At 28.7% G+C, this 25,731-nt stretch overlaps 4 protein-coding genes and 1 pseudogene across 4 annotated transcripts; 4 read left to right on the top strand and 1 right to left on the bottom strand.

Moving 5' to 3' along the window:
* Window positions 1-3,985: 3,985 nt before the first annotated feature.
* On the top strand, window positions 3,986-6,464 carry LOC149883416 (uncharacterized; annotated as a pseudogene).
* A 1,491-nt stretch (window positions 6,465-7,955) lies between these two features.
* On the bottom strand, window positions 7,956-10,086 carry LOC145181068 (putative ATP-dependent RNA helicase DDX56). Its single transcript, XM_090100201.1, has 2 exons — window positions 9,978-10,086; window positions 7,956-9,769 (listed from the first exon to the last, which is right to left on the bottom strand). Exon 2 carries the CDS (start codon window positions 9,631-9,633, stop codon window positions 8,032-8,034), a length of 1,602 nt encoding a protein of 533 aa, XP_089956327.1. The 5' UTR covers window positions 9,634-9,769; window positions 9,978-10,086; the 3' UTR covers window positions 7,956-8,031.
* Window positions 10,087-10,093: 7 nt separating this feature from the next.
* LOC145181069 (membrane progestin receptor gamma-A-like) lies at window positions 10,094-11,282 on the top strand. The gene has a single exon (XM_080056059.2). It carries the CDS (start codon window positions 10,183-10,185, stop codon window positions 11,176-11,178), a length of 996 nt encoding a protein of 331 aa, XP_079912185.2. The 5' UTR covers window positions 10,094-10,182; the 3' UTR covers window positions 11,179-11,282.
* A 1,572-nt stretch (window positions 11,283-12,854) lies between these two features.
* LOC145182004 (membrane progestin receptor gamma-B-like) lies at window positions 12,855-14,103 on the top strand. The gene has a single exon (XM_080057232.2). It carries the CDS (start codon window positions 13,069-13,071, stop codon window positions 14,050-14,052), a length of 984 nt encoding a protein of 327 aa, XP_079913358.2. The 5' UTR covers window positions 12,855-13,068; the 3' UTR covers window positions 14,053-14,103.
* A 1,297-nt stretch (window positions 14,104-15,400) lies between these two features.
* On the top strand, window positions 15,401-24,473 carry LOC145182036 (EEIG family member 2-like). The gene is made up of 12 exons (XM_090100202.1): window positions 15,401-15,729; window positions 16,089-16,209; window positions 17,174-17,203; window positions 17,976-18,095; window positions 20,685-20,731; window positions 20,939-21,178; window positions 21,379-21,425; window positions 21,540-21,604; window positions 21,819-21,895; window positions 22,013-22,044; window positions 22,974-23,040; window positions 23,209-24,473. The coding sequence occupies exons 1-12, from the start codon at window positions 15,596-15,598 to the stop codon at window positions 23,255-23,257; spliced, it is 1,029 nt and encodes a 342-aa protein (XP_089956328.1). The 5' UTR covers window positions 15,401-15,595; the 3' UTR covers window positions 23,258-24,473.
* The last annotated feature ends 1,258 nt before the right edge of the window (window positions 24,474-25,731 follow it).

Here is a 25,731-nt window from a genome sequence, read left to right as displayed (position 1 = left end):
ACAACATGCTTTGTTAAATAAAAAAATATTTATATTTGAAATTTATGTAAATATGTATAATTCCGTTATTTTTATGAAAAAAATCTTATGTTAAACAAAAAAACTAGATTTTTATTAGAAACTTATATATTTATCAATATTTGAGCTTAAGATATAAAACTTAATTATCATCAGTTTCTTAATTTTCATATCACCATTCGTTAATTCCGCCGCCATCTTGGGAGGCCAAAATTGGCTTCAAAAATTTTCCCGTATACGCTTATCCAGTAATATTTTAAGATCAGTGGGTTAACCTCAATTTCTGTTTCCAAAAAAATTCTTAGGTGGGATGTTATCTGACACCATCCTGGTGATTAACAAAAATTTTCAAAATCTTTTAATTACGTCTTCAAGAGATATTAACATTTTTATTTTTGACTCATAATTTTCATGATGGCGGCATCAATTATTAGTCTCGTTTGCCAGATTTCACCAACATTTATCATAACTTGATGTTTTATCTTACATAGTCAATAAAGTTAGACTACTCTATATCTTGGTAGTGTTTCCCACACATGTGTCCATCCTAGAACTACGATTCTTGAATTACTGAAAGAACTTAAAATTCTAATAATTTATTTTCTCAAAACATTTTTATATCAACATAACTTCCAAAATGACTTTTAGATGCGTTTACTATTGTAATCAGCTGGATGGTTTAATCAACTGGGTGGTTTAGCAAATGCTTTTTATATTCAGCGTGATTTGAAACCCTTTTGAGTCTTTGCCAATGTTTTTTGAAGTTGTTTTTTGAAGTTGCATGGCTGTAGTTGCCCGCTTACTAAAAATACCTGGGGGATGTTTTTCCTTCTGTATAAATTGTTTAATATAAAAGAAAACTATATGTGCTTTTGGTGTAACTGCTACAGGCAGTGCAAGATACGTTTTTGAAATTCATCAATTCTTGCTTTATAGTCTTCATCCAGGCTCGTTCCAAAACAACCCGAAACAACATCTTTGAACTTTCTGAAAGTGTCCACAAAACCAAATACTTGAAATGCACATTCTTGTTCAGCAAGCTATTAAAGGAGGTCCTCTGTGATAAGGCTGTAGTTGAGTATTTAAAGAGGATACCCATTTACCTGCTCCTGTTCAAACCTCTGAAAGACCTTTTAAAATATGATTAACAGCTCCTAAGAGAAGGTGCAGCTCCATAAGTGGAAGCTGCAAGATGAATGTTGAATCTGACAAATGAAGAGTATTGCTGTTTTGAGGTGTCAACTATCCTCAAGTTTCCACATTTCATGAGATTGTCAGATGCAACATTACACCAACAACATGGGTGCTTGTTATAACGTGATTGGATTTCATTGTGGAGATTGGTAACTAAAATGAAAATGTGTGATCTTACTTACATGATCAATTTACATGAAAATGATCAACTTACATGAAAATCTTGCGACATGAAAAGGAGTGGTAAATTATTTATCTCAATAAGATTTGTAATGGTTTTAAGATTTTTTTAGTTCTCAGCAACATCTTCACCAACTGCAACAAGAAGAAGACGTACTACACCACTGTCTTGTGCAGTATTTTTGGTCAATAGCTATGCAGATTTATGCACATTTTTGGGACCATCATTTTCATCACAAACAACAAAAACTGTCGTCTTCTGAAATGAACCTCCATAATCAATCCCAAAATTTTCAATTGGCTTTGATGTCGTTTCCCGTGTCAACAAGATTTGTCTAATGAAATTTTTTAGATTTGAACCACAAATTGGGCCACAATTTGTTTCGATGATGTTTGACCTCCGTCTGTTGAAACATCAATCTGTGTGGTGCAAAAATATTCTGTCTACAACTTTCCAGCCTGAGCAAATTTATCTTTATGCAATTTGTTAAGCTGTTTGTTGTCATGTTCTACAAGTTTTCTCAGATTTTCACGCTTGGTCCCTAATGTACAGTGGTGTGTGTATCCTCTTGCTACTACTGAAAAACACTTTGTACATCGTTTTTGATTTTTGAGTAACGTCGCCAAGTGGATCTTTTCATGCATTTTCGTTCTGGCGTTTTTGCAGATAAAGATATCATATGATAAAGACAAGACAGTCACGTGCAGTGGATGTTCTTGTTTGAGGCTTCATAACAAATAACTTATAGTCAGAACAATCAACATGTAGTTTTCTTTTCTGCAACTGAACTCGACATGGATTGCAAATGCCTTGTGAAATTCTTTCATCCTCAAAGTTTAGGTTAGCATTAAAGAGTTTAGAAGCTCTGTTAATGATAAAGTCTGTAAGCTTACGATCACTCTTCTTCATACACAAACAGATTTTCTACACTGCTCGTGATTTTTAGCATGATTAGACATTTTTGTTGATTAACTTGACATTATGACAACAACAAAAATGAGGAATGCACAATTTCCCGTAAAAACCCGTACAAATCTTTTTTTTTTTACTTAAAAAAAGAAAAAACGGGAACACAAACATTTATTTTTATGTCTTAATTTACAAGAAATGAAAGATAACTTGGTTACTCTAATTGACCTATCAGCAGATACTATAATCACTCATTTTCTGAAATGTTATATAAGATACATATTAAAAATCTTTATGCTAAAGTGATTCAAAAAGTAAAAAATATATCTATTTAGTAAAATAATAATGTGTAAAATAAAGCACCGAATTATAATTAATGTTTGTAAAATCTGGCAAAGCAAGACTAACAATTGATGCCGCTTATTGAAAATTATGAGTCAAAAATAAAGATATTAACATCTCTTGAAGACGTAAGATTTTTAAAATTTTTGTGAGTCACCAAGATGGTGTCAGATAACGTCCCACCAAAGTCTCTCTGGAAACAGAAGTTAAGGTTAAACCCTTATTCTGACAAACTGTGTATAACGAAACAAATGTTTCGGATTAAGTACAATTGAATGTAACTGCCTAAGAAAGCTATTGATATTGATGATTCATTATCACATAACAACATAACTGTGATCATAATAACAAGTTATTGTAATGGGTGATCCATAAGTTATTGGACAAATTTTAGTTTAATATTTTTAGCTGATTAAACATTCAGGTGGTTTGATGCATATGTAAAAAAATCTATGAAATGTTTACTTTATTATTTTAAACACAATTATTTAAAGAGGTTAAATTCAGTAGAACGACAATCTTTTTCAAAACGTCTTGAATTTTTTTTTTTTTTTTATAAAAACACAAATATAAAAAATTGTGAAATCGTAAACCACTTAGAAAAAAGAAGGAATAGATCGAAATAGTCGGTCAACATTTTAAAAAATCTTGACTGACTATCGATTGATTTATGCCAGGTTTTATGTCGTGTCACTCAACCAAAACCTTTATTATCATTTTAGTAATAGTTTATATTGATCATTAAAAATGTTTTTTAAATCAAATCGCGTGTTAACATGTTAAAAATGATAATTAAAAATCTTGAATAAATGCTTAAAAAAGTTACTAAAAAATCGGTAAAAAAAAAGTCGTTGTAATGACTACATAAACTGTGGGGAATGAAAAGCTTAAAGGTGAGCTTCCACTCGTCCGTTTTAACTAGGGGAAAGGGAAAAGGATGGGAAAATTAATCACGTGAGCATGCGCAGTTTGTAATTTAATTTTGAAAATTACTCACTAAGGTGAGTGGAAACTCACCTTAAGTCTAATGCAAGAATAAAAATAAAACGGGTGTCTTCTATCAAGTGATACAAACAACTTTTACATATACTTATCTAAGAATCAGATTTTGTAAAATCAATTTAAAAAAAAAAAATTAAAAAAAAGTTTACAATAACTTTTTTCTAAAGATTGCATTTTTAAGTCACATTTTTCTCAAAATGTCATATTTTTTTTATAAAATCATGTCATTTGAAACAAGACACCCGGGTTATTTTTTGGATTTTATATTTTTAATCAATTAGCTAGCAGCAGCCATTTTCATTTATTAAATTTTATTTAAACTTTATTTAATGAATGAAAATGGCTGTTGCAAGCTCATCGAGTGCTGTCTTTGAACGAAATGCCTTTTACTGCTGCTCCTGGGAGTCTTTTGGAGCGAGGTCCAAGTCTTTATACCCTGTAAATTTAAAAAAGAAGATCTGATGAAGCTGTATATATATCCTGGGTATTTCCTTGAAATTTACAATTATTTAACTGTAGTTTACTCTAGTTTAGAAGAAACCTTTACTTGATGAAGTCGGGAAATACACCCAGAGGCTCGTGGGGAGAGAGAGTATCAAAGGTAATTCTCATATTTAAAAAAAATATATTTTTTACACTGATTGATTTTTTTAAAGTGTTATTATAAAGTAAGCCTATTAATCTCTAAAAAATTTCATGTTTTTTTTTTTTTACCTTTTTATTTAAAACACCATGCCACTATTTACATTAAATTATTGATTGCAATGAAGCATTTATCTTTATATAACTATGTACTTAAATACCACTTTTGAAGGTTGAGTGGAAAATGCTGACCAGGAATTCAGATTTAATGCTCCAAAGTAGTGAAACAGAACCATATCTTCTTCACCAGATAACTTAAAACTCTGTGGAAAATGTTTCTCAATGTTAGCACCTGGACACACCCACAACTGTTATTCTTCAGTTGCTGCAACAAACTTGATCTCTCCTGCCAAGAGCCTGGGAAGCATTCAAGCTGAACAAGCTGCTTCAGATTTATTAAAAGATAAGATGAAAGCTGACTGGATTCCAAAAGGAGCAACTTTTTCTTTATCAACTGGTGGAAACCCATTGGTTGTAACTGCTGGATGTCCTGCTAACAAGGCAAATTCGAAGAAGAGTAAAACAAGTATTTTTACAGGTTATAAAAGAACTTCAAGTAACATTGGAACTTTCTATTAACGAAACCATACAGTTAATATCTTCTCTTCGGAAAGGATTAGGGAATAAGACTGCTTTAGAACCTAATACTTTTGGCAAATTGAATGATCTTGAGGAATCCATATCACATTTTTGTAAGGTAGAAAAGCTAATTTATAGGTATTAATCACAAAAGTGCACTTTCAGAATGTTCTAACATTTTGTATGAATATGTTTTATATGTAAAGAGAAAGAGATCCTCCACCATGAATTTGTGATGGCTACACATACAAATACTGTAACTAAATTAGAAATTATTGTTATCCTTTTTGTGTAATATACGTTTAGTTTTTTTGTGTTAAAGCTTTAATCCCTAAATTTTCCCAATCTGAAGATGCTTCAACAAGTCGTTGAATGTGAAGACTATTTTTTAGTGTCTAAATAAATAATGACATTATTTAAATGTTTTTACTGATAGGTTTCCTAGACAGCGAAGATGGAAAAGTTTCAAAGGATCTTGTGTATGTTCAAGAGAAATCATCTTTCATACTGGATTTGATAAATCAACGTGCTCTAGACCTTCATTCAGCATTTGTACGAATTTCTATGGATGGTGGAGGATCTTTTTTAAAAGTTATAATCAATGTCTTTGATGCAAATGAAAGTACAAAGTCTGCAATTTGCATGAATAGTGGTGTTCAGCGTTGTCATACTCTTCCAATAACTGAAGATATTCCTGATACAAACCATAACTTAAGAATAATATTAGAAAAATTCAATTTGCAAGATGTCAAGTTTTTTGCAGCATTTAATTTAAAGTGCGCCAATGCTGTGTTTGGTCTGTCAGGCCATGCAGGAAAAAGAGCTTGCCTGTGGTGTGAAGGGATGAGAAATGAAGAGTATGGAAAACTAAGAACTCTTGGGAGTCTAGATTATTGGTATGAAAAATATGTTGTGGAAAATAACTCCAAGAAATCTAACATGCAACATTATATGAATGTGATATATCCAAGGATTCTCTACCTAGAGGAGAATCCAGATATTCTAATCCAGCATTTAGTACCACCTCCTGAATTGCATCTTTTGATTGGAGTTGTATCTACTTTAGGATGTCTGCTTATGGATACTTGGCATGAATTTGATGACTGGCTGAAAACTAAAAATTCTTCAGAAAGGGTACCAAGGTAGAGGTTGGGATGGAAATAATTCCAACAAGATCTTGAAAAACCTGGATGAACTTGATAAAGTTGTTACATCTCAGGTTCCTCAACTTAGACCTATAGTTCAGTGCACGAAAGACTTTAAAAAAGTAAAGGATTCTTGTTTTGGTACAACTCTTGAGTCAGATTATAAGTTAGCATTTACTAAATTAAAAAACTCCTTCCTATCTACCCAAGACCTTGCACAGGTTCTAGGGAAAAAAATCTCAATAAGTTGGAAGTTTCACATTTTGCTGTGTCATGTTCAGCCCTTTGTTGAATACCATAACTGTGGCCTATCCTAGTTTGCTGAACAGTGTGGAGCTATTCATTCTAAATTTAAGCCTTCATGGAGTAGATTTAAACGTAAAGAAGAGCATACTCGACATGGAGAGCAACTGCTATCCTCTGTAGTTAATTTTAATGGGAGAAGAATTTAACATTAACTTGATATGCAGCCCTAAAAACAAAAAGAAGTCAACAAGTCTAGGACAGTGACTATAATCCTGTCAAAACGGCTATTTTCATAGCCACAAAATTTTTTAAAAAACTGTAATATCTCAAGAGCTCTAATTCACAAGAACAACTTTCATTTTAGGTATGTATATTTTTACAGTGTGCCACAAGATTAAGCGAAAAGTTAGGGGAGCGGGAAAAAAAAAATCAATTTGCTCCTATTACATGTTTGAAAAGCTTTTTCAAATCCAATTGAAAAGGTTGCTAATAGTAATACCTGCAATAGAATCTTGAAATAGTTTAGAAACCAATAAATGATCTTAATGGAAGAAGTGTTTAATTTGGTTATGATAATTATACGTGATAAATATGTAAAAACTTAAAATATTGATATTTCCAACCTTAGCACGCAAATCAGATTTTAAAAATATTTTTAATTAACCATATACATCAATACTAAACTAAAAATAAAGGTTTCGATCGAGTGACACGACATAAAACCTGGCGGTCTCTCTGGTTCACCGTGAGTGTTCACTTGGTAGAAAAAGAGAACTTTCCGAAAAAATTGTGGTGTTTAGATGACCGTGGTTTGGTCCGATTGGACCGTGGGATTTCCCTGTCATTGTTTCGTATTCCCAAGGCTGTACCAATCAATACATCAATCTATATTAATGAGTGATCAGAAAAACGACTTCTTCCATTTATTCATAGATATTATGGTGACTATTTATTTTGGCCATATTTAGCAAGTTATTATTCTAAAGGTTCTCTAAATTGGATGGACAAACATGTTATGTTGATAAAGAACTCACCAAATATACCTCAAGCACGACCAAGTGAGAACTTTTGGGGACATTTGGCTAATGAGTGAGGTTGGCAAGCTTCAACAGGGCAAGTTTGATTGATCGCATCAAAATAAAACTAGAAGAAATTGATTTGAATTTTTTACAGTTGTTTATGAAAGGTGTCAAAGCAAAGTTGAGACCTTTGCAGATGGAATTTTTTTATATAAGAAGTAATTGATTTTTATTCAAAAATAATTTATTTTAGAAATAAATTATAACAGTTTTTTTTATTTATAAATAAGAGATAAAAATTTTTATTTTATTCAATAATTTACACATTATATCAGGGCATCTTCAGATTTTGACAACTATCTTCTTTAAATGCATTTGATATGGAAACAATATATATATATATATACATATATATATATATATATATATATATATATATATATGTATGTATGTATGTATGTATGTATGTATGTATGTATGTATGTATGTATGTATGTATGTATGTATGTATGTATGTATGTATGTATGTATGTATGTATGTATGTATGTATGTATGTATGTATGTATGTATGTATGTATGTATATGTATATGTATATATATATGTATATGTATATAAAATCTTAAAAACATAATTTGATATCAATTTAGTATTAATTAAAAAATCAATGACACATTACTTCTTGCACAGAGTTGTAACAAAAATAAATTTTATACAATAAAAATGAAAAACTTTTTTTGGTACAGTAAAAAAAATTACTTATACTTAAAAGTTTTCAACGGATCCACACGCCTTTTTTTACTTTTTTCATTTTGAGGATTGAACTGCTTTCGTTTTCTTTTTGGTTTAACTACAACATGCTTTAAAGAATTAGGTATAAGATATTCAGGTACATCTTTCATATGAGGCTGTTGGTCAGCTGGTTTTAGTATTTTGTCATGACGTAACACTTTAAGATCTTTTGGATTCTCTTCAAAATACATTTTTAACTTATTTGAATGCAAAATCTCTCCTTTGATTTCTTTAAATCTTACATCTTTTACTTTAAGTCTTGTAATACTATTAAAAACATCATTAACTCGATAGCGAAGCCCTTCAATTTCATCAACTTTGAAATGGTATGGCTTCAATATGTTCTCTTTGTTAGTGACATCAACTTTGAGTCGTTCTTCAACAATTGCTAAATGAGCTTGATCTTCACTGCTTGCAACAAAGGATAATGCTGTCCCATTATTATTTCCACGAGCTGTTCGTCCAACTCTGTGTATATATGCATCTCCATTTATTGGAAAATCAAAATTAAGTACATTATCAACATCTTGAAAATCAATACCTCTAGCAACAGTGTATTCTTTTTTTAATTTCATTGCTTTCTTGTTTTTATTGGTTTTCTCTTTTTTTGGATTGACATTAAAATCTGAGTTAATAACAGTAGCTTCATCTGTTGCTATAACAATATCATAAACACCACGATTAAATTCATCAACGATATGAAGTCTTGAACTTTGTGGCAATTCAGAGTTAATAACGCATGTGCGAATATAAAACTGTTCAAGGAATAACTTTAATCGATAACACTTATCAATAGAGTTGACAAATATTAATGTTTTTCCACGCACCAAATTAAATTTAAACAAAGCATATATAAGAAGATACTTATCACTGGACTCACACTTAATAATAAATTGGCTTAGCTTTTCTTTTTCTGGTAAGTGAGACTCTTCAAGCTTTAAAATAACTGGATTGTTAAGAACTAAAGTTTCTAAACTTTTTATATCTTCACTCATCGTAGCAGATACTAGTAAAGCCTGGTAGATTTTAGGTAATAGTGATATAATTTTTTTTAAATCTTGCTCATAGCCGTATGAAAACATCATATCAGCTTCATCAATAACAAGGAAATCAAGGCAATCTTTTAAAACAATTGTTTTATTATTGATATGTGCAAGAATTTTACTTGGTGTACTGATTAAAATATCAACTGTATTAATCAATGAAGAAGAACTTTGAACAGTTGAATTTCCTATGTCTATAACAGAGACTAACTTGGAGCAGTAGGATGTGAGATCAATAGCATTGCGGTAAGCTTGCTTGCAAAGCTCTTTAGAAGGCACTAAGACTACACTAAGAGTTCTAGACTTATTTGATGCTTTATTCTTTAAAATTTTTTGTATCAATGGAATTAAATACGCAGCCGTTTTTCCACAACCAGTTTTAGCACGTAGAATTATATCCTTTCCTTCTAATGCAGGTGGAATCCCCCGTTTCTGGATTTCACTCGGAGTAGCCCATCCAAGTTTGGCTATAGCTTTGATAAGTCTATCATCAATATCAAAGTCAGTAAAGTTAGAAATCATCTTTATATATTAAGGACGTGATTCTACAAACTTTACTCACTAGTTCTCTTTCCTCGCTACATGCTGTTGTTTTATTCGTGTAAAATTACACGAACACTTCCATTAAAAATTTAATCCAAGAAAAGATTGGCACTATCTAATTTATGACAAATTTATAAAGCCCTTGTAAAGTTAATTTTATGAATAATAATAATGATAATAATTGAAAAGATCTTACTAAGCAATGAAGGCTAACTTTATGGTTCTATACACTCTCCATTCAAAATATTTTTTTTAGAGATTATCTTTAACAGAAATTTAAAGTAACTTAATATCATGATGTTAAAACGTGAACAACTTTTTACCTTCGACGATCTAAAAACCTATTTAACAAAACCAAGAGATGGATCCATTTATAATCCAAATTCATCTTTAAACATCCACGGTGTTCGTCACTTTGATATCTAAACTTTGAAAACAATGCAATGCAATCAAAAATCTTTTTTCTAACGGAAAAAATATTTTTTCTAACGGTTAGATATTAATTTTTCTAGCATAAAAGTTTAAAAAATGCGAATTGAAAACCTGGGTGAGAAGTTCAAGTTTAATTTAAAAAGAGATGAGGTTCCTCAAGAATTTCACGACCCGTTTATCGTCAGAGGTTACCGAAAACCCTACATGTCATTTAAAGACTGTCTAAAAAGTTCGATAATTTTTTCGTGCAACGAATCCTTCAATATTCTTTCGCATTTCGCCTCATTTGTATTCTTTATTCTTATTTTTGTATTGTATTTTAAAAATGAAATGGATTTAAAAGACGTTAAAACATGGCCTTTAGCGTGCAGTATATTTGGAAATATTGGATTTAGTCTGATGAGTACCTTGGCGCACACGTTTAACTCAATGTCAATCGAAGCAAGGCACAGATGTTTCTATCTTGACTATGCAGCAATATCTATATACGCATTCTGTTCCGGACAAGCCACATTCTTTTATGCAAGACCCTACTTTTCCGATAATCAATTTTTTAAAAATTCTTTTTTCTTTGATGTAGGAAGTATACTTATTTCTATAATATCCACTTTGTTAAACTGTTTGTCGAGAAAAAAATGGCAATCTGCAAAATATGTAATAAGAACCTTTACGTATATAACTGCATATATTTGGAATTCTATTCCTTACGGCTACCGTCTTGTGACATGCAACAATAACTCGGATTGTAATACAAGTGGTTTATTTATGGCTACTTTGAATGGATTCTTCTTTCTGATAGGAGGAATTTTAAATGTCTCAAAGGTTCCTGAACGCTTCTACCCAGGGAAATTTGACTGTCTTGGGCAAAGTCACAACTTAATGCATGTTTTACTATCATTAGGTTCCTACATCCAGCTGGAGTTTATAAGGTATGAGATGTCACGTGATGTTCCATTAGAAATTGATAGCAATCCCTCCCTACATGTAACAATGTTCGTTGTTGGTGTGAATTTGTATGTTGCAATTGTTTTTCCCACGTTTGATAAGGAACCTTCTAGAAAATCTTTTAATGTGCATCAAAAAAAAAAATAGAAGCGGATGTTAATTGACTTGTATATTTATATATTTAGAAATTGACTTGTATATTTGTATATTTAGAATTAATTCTGTTTGATGAAATATAGTAATTACTTAAATGCCGTTGGTACTTTTTATAATTTTTTTTTTTTTATTAAAACAACATCATGAACGGAAAGAGAATATTTCTTGTTGTGGTGATAGAACTGAGAATCGGAAAGAAGGTTTTAAATTGACAATAATTTGTATTTTATTCAAATTTAACAACCATTTTTGAATAGTTTTTGTGAGGCGAACTTTATTTTTAATCAACTTCCCAAATCTTATGATCTCTAAGATTTGATATAAAAAGAATTGCAGAAGTATATTGTAGACTTTTATTGCATAAAAGTGCAACGAATACCTTGTATTGAACCAATTCATATTATAGAAATTAAATAATATTATTTTACTTTAAAACGTTTAATTTCACTAAGGTATTGCATTATTAAATGAATAGATGTAGAAAAATAAGGAATGAGATAATAATATGGATGTCACGGACTTGTTTTTGTTAACCAATTTAAAAATAAAAATCTGGATATAAATCCAACTTTTCTTTTTTGCTCATGGCTTAAATCAAAATAAAGCAGAAAAGATTGAGAGAGGAATTGTGATGTATGTTAGAAAAATCAAATGATTACAATTTTATCGAGGGAAATCTTTAAAAAGAGCGTATAGAAAAAGTTAAAACGCGCTAACACGGTTTTATCAGTTAGGGTTATTTATTTAATCCAACCTCGGTACATAAAGAGAGTTTAGACAGAAATTGTATTTCAATTCTCTGGTAGAAAATGCAAATTAATTTTTTTTTTTTATTGGTATCAGTCATTAATAATATTTAATTATACGCATTAAATAATGGCAGGTTTTTTTTGTTTTACTCGTCAGTCAAAATCGTTACGACACGTTAATAAAAAAAAATGTTTATCTATAAAAATACTCGAAAATAGTTGAAATATCGAGAAATTATGTGGTCATCTTTCTCAAAAGTACCTGAGCAGTTTGCAATACTATTATAAATAGTTTTTTTGAGATTCAACACTACACCGCTATAAAATCGCTTTCATCGTTTTTTATACCTCTTTTCGTTCAGATTTTTTACCTCTTTTAGCTCAGATTTTTTACCTCTTTTAGTTCAGATGATTTAGGAGTAAGTTATGAAAGAAGCTCATAAATATGTTAACCAAATTTTCGATGCAATCAGATCAATCATTCAAAACAAACGATCTGAACAGATAGATAAGACGTTTTCAGAACTAAACAAACTATCCGCCTACTCGCCGCATAGATGAGATATATTTTTAAAAATAAGCTTGTAAAAATCGAAATTTCCTGTTGAAAAAATAAATGTTATCCTGACTACGGTCTCATAATGGTAGATAAATTGGGTTCAAAGCCATTTGAAAGACATTATCGTTCTCATATCAGGTGCTTTTACGATTTATAAATGTATTTGCATTCGTCACCTTTTAATAATTCATTCCGTTCTCGTTTTCATTTAAATTCTTGTTTCCGTTTTTTCAAGAAACATATGAAATAAAGTAACTTTTGTTTTTGATTGCGGTTTTTAACTTAAGTATATATTGATAAAGAATAAAGCGCATTAAAAAAAATGTTAAGGAACATAATCCGAAAAGAATTAAGTTGCTAAGCACAAGCATTTTGAACATTTTTTTCAAGTGGTTTTCATTAACTTCCTATTCAAAACTTTACAACAAATAAAAAGCTCATTTTTTTTCTTTTGTTTCGGGTTTGACATTGAATTTGAAATACCAAATGAGGTTTAGATGTTTTAAATTGCCTCGAGATCTTTGAAGATTTAAAAAACTATTCAGGTTGTTACAACATTTTCCATTTCCATGAATGAGAGCGAAAAAGGACCAGCTGGCTGAAGATATGTTTAATTTAAAAAGAGATGACATTCCACCAGAATTTCACGACCCGTTTATCGTCAGAGGTTACCGAAAACCCTACATGTCATTTAAAGACTGTCTAAAAAGTTCGATAATGTTTTCATGCAACGAATCCTTCAATATTCTTTCGCATTTCGCCTCATTTGTATTCTTTATTCTTATTTTTGTGTTGTATTTTAAAAATGAAATGGATCTGAAAGACGTTAAAACATGGCCTTTAGCGTGCAGTATATTTGGAAATATTGGATTTAGTCTGATGAGTACCTTGGCGCACACGTTTAACTCGATGTCAATCGAAGCAAGACACAGATGTTTCTATCTTGACTATGCAGCGATATCTATATACACATACTGTTCGGGTCAAGCTACGTTCTTTTACGCCAGAGCTCTTTTCTCAGATATTCAGTTTTTTAAAAATTCTTACTTCTTCAATATAGGAGCGATGTTTATTTCGATTGCGTCTACATTTTTAAACTGCTTATCAAGAAAAAAATGGCAGTCTGCAAAATATCTTATACGAACAATGACATACATAACTGCGTATCTTTGGAACTCTATTCCGTACATATACCGACTAATCACATGCAATAATCCTTCGGATTGCGATACAAGTGGCTTAACGTTAGCTTTACTCAGCGCATTACCATTATTAGGGGCAGGTTTATTAAATGTTACGAAATTTCCAGAGCGTTTTTATCCTGGTAAATTCGACTGTTGCGGACAAAGTCATAACTTAATGCATGTTTTAATAATTTTAGGATGCTTTTTCCAGCTTGAGTTTACCAAACATGAAATGTATCGAGGAACTCCGACAGGAGTTGATTATGAAAGCTCCATATATTTTACAATTTTCATTATTTTTGTTAGCTTGTTAATAGCAACACTCATTCCAGCCAAAGATAACTGGAAATCCATTAATCGGAAATCCATGTAAATGTAGGAAATAAATGCTTTATTTGGAGCAAGCTTTTTTTCTTTTTTTTTTTTTTTTTTTTTATCATAATCCGAGCGTAAACGTAACTGCTGTTAAATTTGGAGCGCATTAAAAATTTTAAACTACAAGCTCGCTAAGTGTGTGAAATAAACTCTGAGAGCATTGGTTTGATTTATAGTTTCAAATCTAAAAAAGTCCCAATTTCTTATACAACAAATGTTTGCAATTTAAGCGAAATATTCCTTCACAATTTAGGCATAAAATTTATTGTTAAAATCAGCACTAAGTTTTCCTAAGCGTGATTTATTGAATTTGTAATCTGAGCAGATCAAGCACCCCGAAGCAGATCAAAATTTAAAACAGCACACATGCAAAAAAAAAAAAAAAAAAAAAGAAAAAAAAAGCAAAACTGTGTTTTTGTTTTTTTTGTGTACTGTGTGTACACAAAGTTTCCATTGGTTTCAGGGGATTGAAAAAACTGTCTCACTCGTCTTTAACTCATCTTGATATTCGCACCAAGCCAGTTATTCTTTGTTTCTTTACTAAATCGTAGTCATTTCGAGTGTCAATAATTCGTGGTCAATACAAAAAATATTTTAATTTTGAATTTTTTTTATTTAACTAATAAGATATAAACAAAATAGTTTAATATATAAAAATGAAATAATTGAACTAACTTAATTAAATTTTAAATTATTTTAATTTTTAAAATACTTTATAAAAACTTCCCGTTAAGCGGGGTAAAATTAAGAAAAGTTGTAACAAAAATTTTAATACCCTGTGGGAATTTAAGATAATCTGTCATTTAGATATTCCTTGCAATGTGGTGATTAATCCTTAGACAGACGAAGAATAATTGAGGGCGAAGTACAAACGTTTTTACGATTGTCATAAGTCATTACCTTTTTAACGCCAGTTTACTAGACGTTATACTTTAATGTACGTGAATGTTAATTATTCTCAAAAATAATTAAAATCAATTTAAAAAACAGAAAATCAACGTAGATTTTTTGTTTGTTTTTATCTTAAATGTATAACCTAAAATTTAAAATGAGAGTTCGTATCATAGAATTATAATTCATGGAATCATTTCCATCAAAGTATTAATAATTAACTCGAATTTGTAAATTGAATGACATAACGAAACATTATTGATGAACAATTTTTTATTCCTGAAATAACATTTGATTTTCCTGAACCTCGAGTGGGTTTCGTTCAAGAATTCGTGTTTTCATTTATCTGTGGTCAATTCTCTAACTATCCTTTCAATTTTTCCCGAGAACTTTCATTCAATTTGCAATATCTGAATATACAATCATATTTAGACTGTTTCACAATTTTTTTTTTTATTAGCGTAAGTGAGGATTTATATGACGACATACCGTGCAAACGACGGTAACGCATTAAGACACAAAATAAAATTGAACTATTATCCATCACTACATTTTAATAGCTTTTTTCATATTTTATATTGATGAAATTTCATGTGGAAAACAAAGTTTCATAAACTTTTATTCACTTTGGAAAAGTTTTGAAAGTGGTAATGAAGAAAAGAAAGCTTAAATTTGATGTAAAACTCAGTATACAAGAGCTAAGTAGCATACCCTTCTTAAATGGTGTTATTTACTGCAAGACTCGCTTAATCAATGGTGGTGATTTTTCAGGACTTACTTCAAGGTGATTATCTTCGTAAAGATAATTAATATTGAATATTAACAAAAATTGTTACCTTTTAGGTAGAAAGCCTTAAAAGTATGATAGTTCACTTGATTAGTCTTAGAAAAATCCATTATTTGTTGATATTTATACAAAAATATTTAGCTTTTTCTTTTGTATTAATGCATTTTCAGATCTTAAAAGTAAGTTAACTTGAATTTTTTTACCTTGATTTTAATTTTACATCAGTACAGCCAACATGGGTAAATTATGGGAGCATTTTCATCTGTAATTTTATAAAATTAATACATATACAAAAAGTCACTTTCTTTTGTAATCCAGCATAAATGATGTAGTTGAATATGTTACTTGTTATTTAGAGATAATGTGGTTTCACACTGTGTAAAATGGGAAAACCAATTTACTTTTTCATGCAAAATGACAGCATCTCAAGTTACTGGTGTGCTAGAAAATTGTTTTTGTCGTATATCAGTCCGAAAAGCAAGTTTTTTTTTTTAGTTTTATTTCATTTAAAAAAAAGTTTAGTTGTTTAAAATTCTTTTCTAAAAATGCTCAGAGATTTATCTATAGTCATAGTAACTATATATAATAACTATATATAATAACTATACTTAACTTTTTATTCTCCTTGTGAATCTCTAAGCCCTGCTCAAACCTCAATTGAGCTTGAGTGAAGAGGTTACGCAAGGTATAAAAAGTATCAGAGTTTCAAAATTCTTTAAAGTGAAATATAAGGTTTTATTAACTGAAAAAATGCTTTCAAACTGAAATAAGTCTGTTTTATTATGTTTATCAAGAGCACAATCCAAGCAATCTCCCTGGAATCGTTTATAATCCTCTTCAAGTTTAATAAGAATTCTAATACCTTTCTTCAAGTTTATTTAGAAAACCTAATTTTAAATATGGCCATCAGTTTCATTAAAGCTTCCCTTAATAGTTGAAGAAACAGAGCCTTGTTAAAGTTATTGTCTTTTAATTTGTAAGAATATAATAGTGTTAAAGTGTGATGGAATTTTTTCCACTAAATTTTCTTCTAATGTGATACAATTTTTTCTGGAAGGTCTTCAAACTCTTGAAGATCATCAGATTTAAAGTGACAAATTTTCCAATAATGATATTCAGAATTTGTATTGTAGTCCCTTTATTTGTATCTTGAAGTAGGGCATAACAGATTTTTTCAAGGCTATTTAATGAAATAAAAAAGTAAGTAGAGGTGTATGGGATTAGCACATTTGCATAATGATTACAGTGTGCAAGAAACTACATGCTCAGAGTTTTCTAATATTACAAATTTCTAAGTGAATTGAAAAAGTAAGAATTGAATTCATAAGTTCAAAAGTTTCTATTTTAGATGAATTAGAGTTTTTCTTGTTTTATATTTTTATGCTAATCAAATTTGTTTAAACAAAACTTTGGAATTTATCAACAGATTCCTTTTTTTTAGGAAGTCAAAGGCGGGAAAAACCATGAAAAGGTAAGTATTTCTATGTTAAAGTTGTAAACTTATTATCTTCTTTTAGATTGTAAATATTAAATTGTAAACTTGTTATCTTGTTTTAACTCATTAAATATTAAATGCAAATTTGAAATGAAAAAAAAATTGCAATATTGCACCTGTTTTTAATTTTTTAAGAATTATTTTTATGAATTTTTAAAAATTAATAACATTAAAATATCAGTTTGTTTAAATAAACCAAATGTTTAATTCATGCTGACTACAACTGACACATTTTGTCAAGTTGAGTAGTCAATACCAGTACAGTAAGGCATAATAGTAATGTAATTTGTTTTTGGAAATGTAAGATGAAATTTTTATTAGATTAAAAAAATTTAGTGGTAATTAATTTTTCTAAGTTAATGGAATTGGAACTGGTCCCAGTGTCCTCTCTAAATCTCCAAAAATTTCAATAAAAATTTAAAAGAGATTTAAGTAAAAAAACTTCTTTAAAAAATACTAATAAAAAATATATTAGGAGTTAATATCTACTTTTAATAATTTACATTTTTCTAAATTTGAGTTTTATTTTCTAACTATTGCATGTATGATGTGAGAACCTCGTGACATTTTTTTATTTTCACCCTTGAAATATTCAACATTTACTTATTGATTAGGTGTACAAAAAACTAAGCTTAAATTTTTAAAAATACTTAGAGCTAAATAAGTTTTTGCAACAAAAATTATATTGTACATTTTTTTTTAGTTTATTATTTTGTTGTTTCCATGGTTTTTATTGAATTTTCTTTAGCTTGGATACGTTGATGTTAATTTAGCAGAGTACGCTGGTTACGGAAGTGTTTCTCGAAGATATATTCTGGAAGGATACAAGGATTCTAAGCAGCACAGACAAGACAATTCAATGCTGAAAGTAAGCAATATTTTCTTAGAATAGAAAAGTTAGTTGTAGGAACATAATGCATCTGTATCTTAAATTTACTGTGCAAAAAAATGTCACTATTTATTTCATTATTTTTTATTTTGATAATTGTAAAATGAATAATTAAAAACAGATATCTTTAAATTCCAATATTCAACTTCAAGTGGTTCTGAGATGTAGCTAATTATAACTAAGCCCATTCACCCTTTCTGTCACCTTATTGCAAAATTAGGTTTTGAATTTTGAGGGTGATTCATTACATGTGTCAATATAATTTTGATAGTATGATGAAACGAATTTGCAAATGTTAAACACAAAATGTACCATGCAATCACAGCACTGCACTTTGAACCTTTTCTTGTTTCTCTCATACTTAAGAATTTAATTTAAAAAAAGAAGATTCAAAAAAGTACTATAAATTTAGGTTCTGCATTAAATTCAAAAAATAATAAGTGTTAATAGTTGTTTTAAATTATACCTTGGCTCTCTTCCAGTTTTTGTCTTAATTACAGTGTTGATTGGAACCCAATTTTTATCTGTTCTAATTAGCCAAATTAAACTTCCACAATTGTTTCGATAGCTTCCACTATTTTACCATTTATAGTCTTAAAAATGGTCTAAGTAAATGACTTAATTTTAACTGATTCTTTTTTTGTTTTTTTGTTTGTTTTAAAAATAAACTAATTATCCTATATAAAACACTTTACAAAATAATAAAATCATAATAAACCTTTACTAATAAAAATAAATACTAACAAAAATGTCTATTTCAAAATATTTGTCTGTATATTAAAGATATAATATTGATAGTAATATGATAAAATAATATAATTAGTGATATTAATATAAAGATATAATAATATACAAGGTATTTCATTATACTTATTTTAAGGTGTGTACAAATAATTTCTACAATGAACTTATAAACTGGTTACTTTAAAGATGAAAGTATTTTAAGAAATCTTGTGAAATTGGTTTATGAAGATAATCTTTATACAATAATTAATTAAAAAGATGATATTCATAAATGTTGAACATAAAAGAATAGTTAGGTTTGCTCAACAGTATTATTTCTACATACAGATTTGTTCTTAGCAGCATGAAAAGCATCTTAATTTATTTTCCACAAAATATGATATCGATAAAAACTTCTGATACCCAATTTTTCATCATAATTTATAACCAAGATATAACATATATCCTATATAAAACATATATAGGATATATGTCCTAAATATGTTTTATATATTGTACCTTTTTGTGTCTTATACTATTCTAGTTCTCCACATTTCACTTAAAAAATTTAAAATTTTTTTTTAAAAAAGAGCTGATAATTTTTAATAAACCTGCTTGTGATAATTTATGATAGCCATCATTTAAAAGTTTACCAACATCACATAAATCATTTTTTATTGAAGTGTTTGAACTTTCCAATCTAAATGTCCCCATGGGCATTCAGTTGGATTTAGATTTCAAGTTTGAGTTGGCTATTCAAGAACTTCTGTGATATTTTCTGACAATTATTGCTTAACACTTTTCCGCAAATTGTATTGAATGTTTAATTGTTGAGCACTTGAGAGTAGATTTTTTGAGGATGCCTTTACAGACCTACTGTTTTGTTTTTGCATTAAAGAAGCAGCCTTATAGTCTCATTCCATCATGGAACCACCTCTCTCAATGTTAAATTGTTATTAACTTTTTTGTTTCAGTCTTTTAGACTCAAATTTTGAAAAAGATATTTTGAATTTGCTTTCATCTAGCCAAATTATTTCAAAACAATTACATCTTCTTTGCGTTACTTAATATAATTTGTTTACTTAACTTTCTTGATCTTACTGACCAAGTTTTTTTTTTTCTGCACAATTTGGCTATGGTAACCACTTATTTCAAAACATTTCAAAGAGTTGAACATCAATTTATTCATTGAAGTTTTCTGTAATTTTTGTTTTAGAAATCAAATTTACTCTGACTCCTTGAATTATGACATTTTTTAAACTAATCTTGCTTTTCTGAGTACTGAGCTAGTCCTATTAAAGTGTTTCATAATAGAATTAATTGCTGACTGCACTTTGGGTAGAGTTCTAGCAAGTTTGTATTGTATTTGCCTTTTGATGCAATTTTATGTTTTGTTTTTCAAGCTTAGTTTTTTTTTATTTGAATCATTCTTAAGAATAATTTTTAGGATATAGTAATTATACTATTATGTTCAAAACTTAGTATATAGTATACATTATGTGGCTTTTTATTAAAAAAGAATAGGTTAAAAAAATGGTAAAAAGCTCTTTTTTACTGACTGAAAGTAAATAGATATATAGCAGACATACTGTTTTTTTGTTTTGTTTTGTTTTTCCTTGCTGTAATAGATTATCTGAATTGCTCATACTAAAATAAAGGCAGGTACCAAGTTTTAATCAAAAAGAGTATATGGTATTTCCTGTTACATAATTGTTAATTTTTTAGTAATTTCTTAGTAATAGTTTATATTTTTGAAGTCAATCAAGAAATTTTTCTTGATTGACTACAAAAATATAAGCTATTACTAAGAAATTAGTAATAGTTTATATTTTATAATGTCTTTAGATAACAGCATGTATGACCCTCACCTCTGGAGATCCATTATTTAAACCGTAAGGAATTTGGTTTTTCCATTTTTTTATTTGTAATATTTTTTTAAAAATAATTCCATTCTCAAAAAATTTTTCTCTAAATGCATTTTGTCCTTATTAGTATATCTGATTGGCCAGCAATTATCATGTGGCTGACTATGGAGGCTGATATTTTTGTATTTGAAATTAATTCTAAAAAATTGTTATTTAAAATGCTAATATTATTAGCCAAGAATCTTCAAATGATCATCGATCATCTATTAGTACTACTGGTGATTCTGTTTCGCTGTGTGTTTCTTCTGATTTTGCAAGTACTGGTACTTACGTTGCTACTCGAAACAGCATCATAGAAGATGATAAGCAAGAACGTAAAAGTCTGTTAGGACATCACCGTAGTTCTAGCAGTGGAAGCAATAAGCTGCACTCTATCACATCTTCACATTTCAGAAGTTCAAGTGTTGAAAAACGGTAATTCAGTAATCAGTAACCATTTTATTTTAATTATGTGCAAAGTGTTAAATTTATCTATTTTGACTCTCAAAATTGACTTGATTGTTGAGAACAAAATTTTAGGTTTAAACGATCTGATTTAGTAGAGGTTTGAAAAAATAATTTTTTTTGTAATCATGGTATTTGTTACTTGTTAACTACAGACATTTTATTTGTAGGTCATCTGGTCAGCCATTAAATCATTCAAGACAACCTTCAAGTACTTGTATCTTTTAAGTTTATCTTTTTATTCTGAGTTTAGGAAGCATGATTTGATATTAAAAAAATCTTTTTTTTTAAAAAAAAAAAAAAAATACAGAAAATCCTTAACAAATTTCAGCTGCTGGTGATTCTGGTTGTGCAGATCTTGATTTTATAAGTCCTGGTCCTACAAGACCTCAAAAGGTATACATATATTTTCTCTCTACGAGGTTTAAAAATAGTTGTCTTGCATTAGCTTGAATGTTTTAGTTAATTTCCATAAAAAAACTGAAGTTTAATATTTATGTAACAGTTTATGATTGGGTTGCATGGAATTATTTTTACAGAAGTTTGATATATACATGAGTTATAATTATAGTTTTATAATTAAATTTTTTTTTAATGTTTTATTTTGCAGAGAACAGCTGAAATTCACAAGCGTATTGATGAAACAAGGGTAGATGCTGATGACATAGTTAACCAACTTGTACAGAAGTACCTAGTTTTTGTTTTATGAAACTTTTCTTTGACATTTTAACGGTTAAAAGTTTAACTTGTTGTAGTTGTACTTTTTGTTGTGTTATTTTGATAAAAATGACATTAATTTTTTAGTGCAAACCTTTCCATGGATTCTAGTAATGCAGGTGAAAAATAATATACTGCTCCATATATTTTTAATGATATATATATATATATATATATATATATATATATATATATATATATATATATATATATATATATATATATATATATATATATATGAACTTCAATAAATACGAATTCTCTCAATACTAATTTTTTATTTTATCTAAGAAATTTTCGCTAGATTATTGATACTAGCATCTTCAGCTTTAATTACAAATATAATTAAATTAAATTACAAACAAACATTAACGGTAATGTCACTTTTTAATGGCTTCTTTAAACTTCGCTTTAGTTGGGCTTCTTTAATATTTCGTAGGTATAAAAAGTATGGCGTCCATGTAAAAACGCAATTCTGGACGCCATACTTTTTATACCTACGAAATATTAAAGAAGCCCAACTAAAGCGAAGTTTAAAGAAGCCATTAAAAAGTGACATTACCGTTAATGTTTGTTTGTAATTTAATTTAATTATATTTGTAATTAAAGCTGAAGATGCTAGTATCAATAATCTAGCGAAAATTTCTTAGATAAAATAAAAAATTAGTATTGAGAGAATTCGTATTTATTGAAGTTCATATATTAAATTTATTCAACTCTCATACAAGATGTCGTCATTTAAAAATATATATATATATATATATATATATATATATATATATATATATATATATATATATATATATATATATATATATATATATATATATATGTATACATATATATATATATATATATATATATATGTTTATATAGGATATATGTTATACATTTCAAAAGCATCACAAATATTTTTGTCGTTATTAATAAATTATATTGTGCATGTTATTAAACAGTTTATATGCTACTTTATGATGTATATGTTATGATACGTTTCTTACTTGGGCATCTTCATATATCATGCTTTAAACATAAATTTTTCATCCAGATGAAGGTATCGATATGTCATTGTTTCTTGATAAAGATGTTTTCTCACCCAAGAAAGAAACAAATCGGTATTTTTTCACTTTGTCTTCGTTTCTTTCTCGAGCTTTTTTAAAGCAGCTGACCTCCTGGCTTGTATTTTGTTTTTGGAACTCTGATGTTGTCACCACATTTTTGTCTTGTTGGAGACGCAGTTCTGTAATCTCGGATCTAAAAATTTGTTTCCGTTTTATTTTTAGGTGGCTTGCCAAACCGGTTACAACCTGTGACCGATTCAAAACTTTGTAATAATGCATTTTTTGCAGATTGAGCTTTTTTCTAATTTATTTTTTATAGATATTCTTTTTGTTGAATACCTAAGTTTATACATATAGTTTCCCCCTTCCCCTCGTTGTTAAATTTTCAAACATAATGAGTTTATTTTTTAAGGTAAGAAATTGCTGATATAAATTTAACTTAACTGCACACTCTATTTGAGCTTAAATGTCTTTTTTTTGTTCTCTTCGAAAAAAATTTAACATAATTTAACATAATTTAATGTCATTTTTGCGTTATTTTGTAACGCAATAAAATCCTTTTCCTCACGATAATTACGTCTGGTTTTGTTTTTTTCCGTGTTACATAGTTACATATAACAAAACACGTATACAATATGTTTACTAAAAAAGAGGTTAATTCATATTTTATACTGTGGCTATATGAATAACAACAATACGATATATGTACATTTTAAATGGACACTTTATTATTTTGTCGCTAACTTATGATTATATTTTTGTTAAGAAAAAATTGTGCTAGTTTTAGGTCATGCGCAAACTTTTGAACATTTATTATGTATAAATATTCTACAAACTAATTATAAGTTTTAAAAATATATATATGTTCGTAATATTCAATTGTTTGTCGCAAGACGCACAAATTTTTAGTTTATTTTTCAAAATAATTTTGTAGAAAATTTCCTTGTGTTTTAACCAGCCTGGCACTATCATTACTTAATGTTATATTAAGCAGAAAGCGAGGCAAGCCTCGTTTCCATGCAGCGCATGAAGCCGATATGCATTTTGAAATGATTTTCTGGCTTTTTATTCGAATTCTAAATTAGAATTTATTTCTTCCAAGTATTAAAACTTATTACTTCTAACGTAAATTCAAATTTCTCTTTATGAGTTATTTGGTTTTTGAAATTAGAAATCTTTTTTCATGGGATTTCATTTTCTTAAGAAACAGGCGTTTTTCTTTGTTCGTTTGTTGTTGTTTTTTTCGGAGAAGTTTTATGTATAACATTTTGGTTTATAAAATTATTGTAGAATTATCAGATGCTGAGAAGTATTTCTTTTTCCAGAAAAATTGTAATTATAAAGGATCTTGAACGGTTCCTATGTTCGCAGATCACAATGTTTCTCACGTTTATGAGAAGTTTCTTATAGTTTGCCGTATTTGTTTATTTTATAATTTTAATTCTAGTAATTTTTTTGTTAACAAATGTATTTTATAATCTTCACAACCCAATGAGAGTTTTATCTTTATTCGTGTCTTAAACCATTCTTTTGATGATTTTAGTGGCGGCCTATGTTTATGGCTTTAAATTTCTTCAAAGTTACAGAAAATAGTAGTAAAAAATGATTGATGGTTTGTTGAACTGATAGATTTTAAAATCAAATTATTTGCATTTGGGGAGAATCGAATGAAAATGAAAAATTCAAAAAAAGTTTGTATAACATTTTTAAAACATTTTTAAAATAACATTTTTAAAATCGTCGGTGAATAGAAATACACAAATGCATTTTTTTGTAATTTTCTGCATATCGAAATTTAAAGTTTGACAACGAATTATGAATCCTTGGAATTTCCAAAAAATATCTTACAAACCCATATATCTAGAAGTGGCTTTTTAAAAACACAATTACAGTTTTATATTTAAATTTTAAGAAACGTTTAATTTGAAAGCATCGGCACCTTGATCAAATAATGTAGTAATGCTCTTTTGGCAAACCAAGTCTGCAAAAGAGCATAATTACAACATCTGATGATCCTTTCAAATTAAAAGCTACTGCCAAAAATGAATTTACACAATATCAATTGCTAAGAAAATTTCAATTAGTTTTTCTTATAGTGAATATCGTATGTGTTTAGGATTGTGGAGAACTAAGCTAATAGGCTATTTCTTTTTTATAAAAATTGATATTTCTAAAGCAAGTTTTAGGGGCCAAAGCATTTAGAAGTGTTTATAAAGTTTGAAAATCCAACTCGTATTTATGTAAAGAGAATTGAATTCAAGTTTATTAAAACGTTTAGTTAAAACGAGGGGAGCGATCGTTGTAGTTATTGAGATCCATCTATGTTTAACGTCAAAATGTAATTTGATTTCTGAGTTGAGTTTCTAAATGTCTTTTGACTGAAATATGCATGAATAGATTATGCTACAGGTACCGTTCCTAGAGTCTACGAAAGTTACGATAAATGTTACTTTTTTTATTTTTCGTGCAACTATACATAAGACTAATTAAAATTTCTTTTTTCTGAAACAAATATTCAAATATATTTTCTAAATGAATTCAACAATGAACATTCGAAAGAAATGTATGTTTTTCTTAACGTATACCCCACAATAATTATAAGCAATACCAAAAATTATTTTTGTTCTTCTCGTTTTGTGTTAGTGTCATTGAAGTGTCGAATCCTCGCTTAGCAGAATTATTGACACAAACCAAATTTTCCACAAACTTGCGGCTAAATCTGCATGAAAAATGGTGTTTCAAGTT

This window comes from Hydra viridissima, unplaced genomic scaffold, assembly GCF_058129835.1.
Source record: "Hydra viridissima isolate aposymbiotic clone 2 unplaced genomic scaffold, HvirCarnegie_v1 scaffold_10, whole genome shotgun sequence".
Taxonomy (NCBI): Eukaryota; Metazoa; Cnidaria; class Hydrozoa; order Anthoathecata; family Hydridae; genus Hydra; species Hydra viridissima.
The sequence above is the reverse complement of the archived record's forward strand: the minus strand, read 5'-3'. Positions and strand labels throughout refer to the sequence as shown.

Bases quoted from the DNA above. Each gene is read 5' to 3' on its own strand.
- LOC145181069 (XM_080056059.2), top strand. From the start codon at position 10,183: ATGCGAATTGAAAACCTGGGTGAGAAGTTCAAGTTTAATTTAAAAAGA.
- LOC145182004 (XM_080057232.2), top strand. From the start codon at position 13,069: ATGAGAGCGAAAAAGGACCAGCTGGCTGAAGATATGTTTAATTTAAAA.
- LOC145181068 (XM_090100201.1), bottom strand. From the start codon at position 9,633: ATGATTTCTAACTTTACTGACTTTGATATTGATGATAGACTTATCAAA.
- LOC145182036 (XM_090100202.1), top strand. From the start codon at position 15,596: ATGAAGAAAAGAAAGCTTAAATTTGATGTAAAACTCAGTATACAAGAG. The intron at 20,732-20,938 runs GTAAGGAATTTG...TAATATTATTAG, and splicing joins GGAGATCCATTATTTAAACC to CCAAGAATCTTCAAATGATC. The intron at 22,045-22,973 runs GTGAAAAATAAT...TTTTTCATCCAG, and splicing joins CATGGATTCTAGTAATGCAG to ATGAAGGTATCGATATGTCA.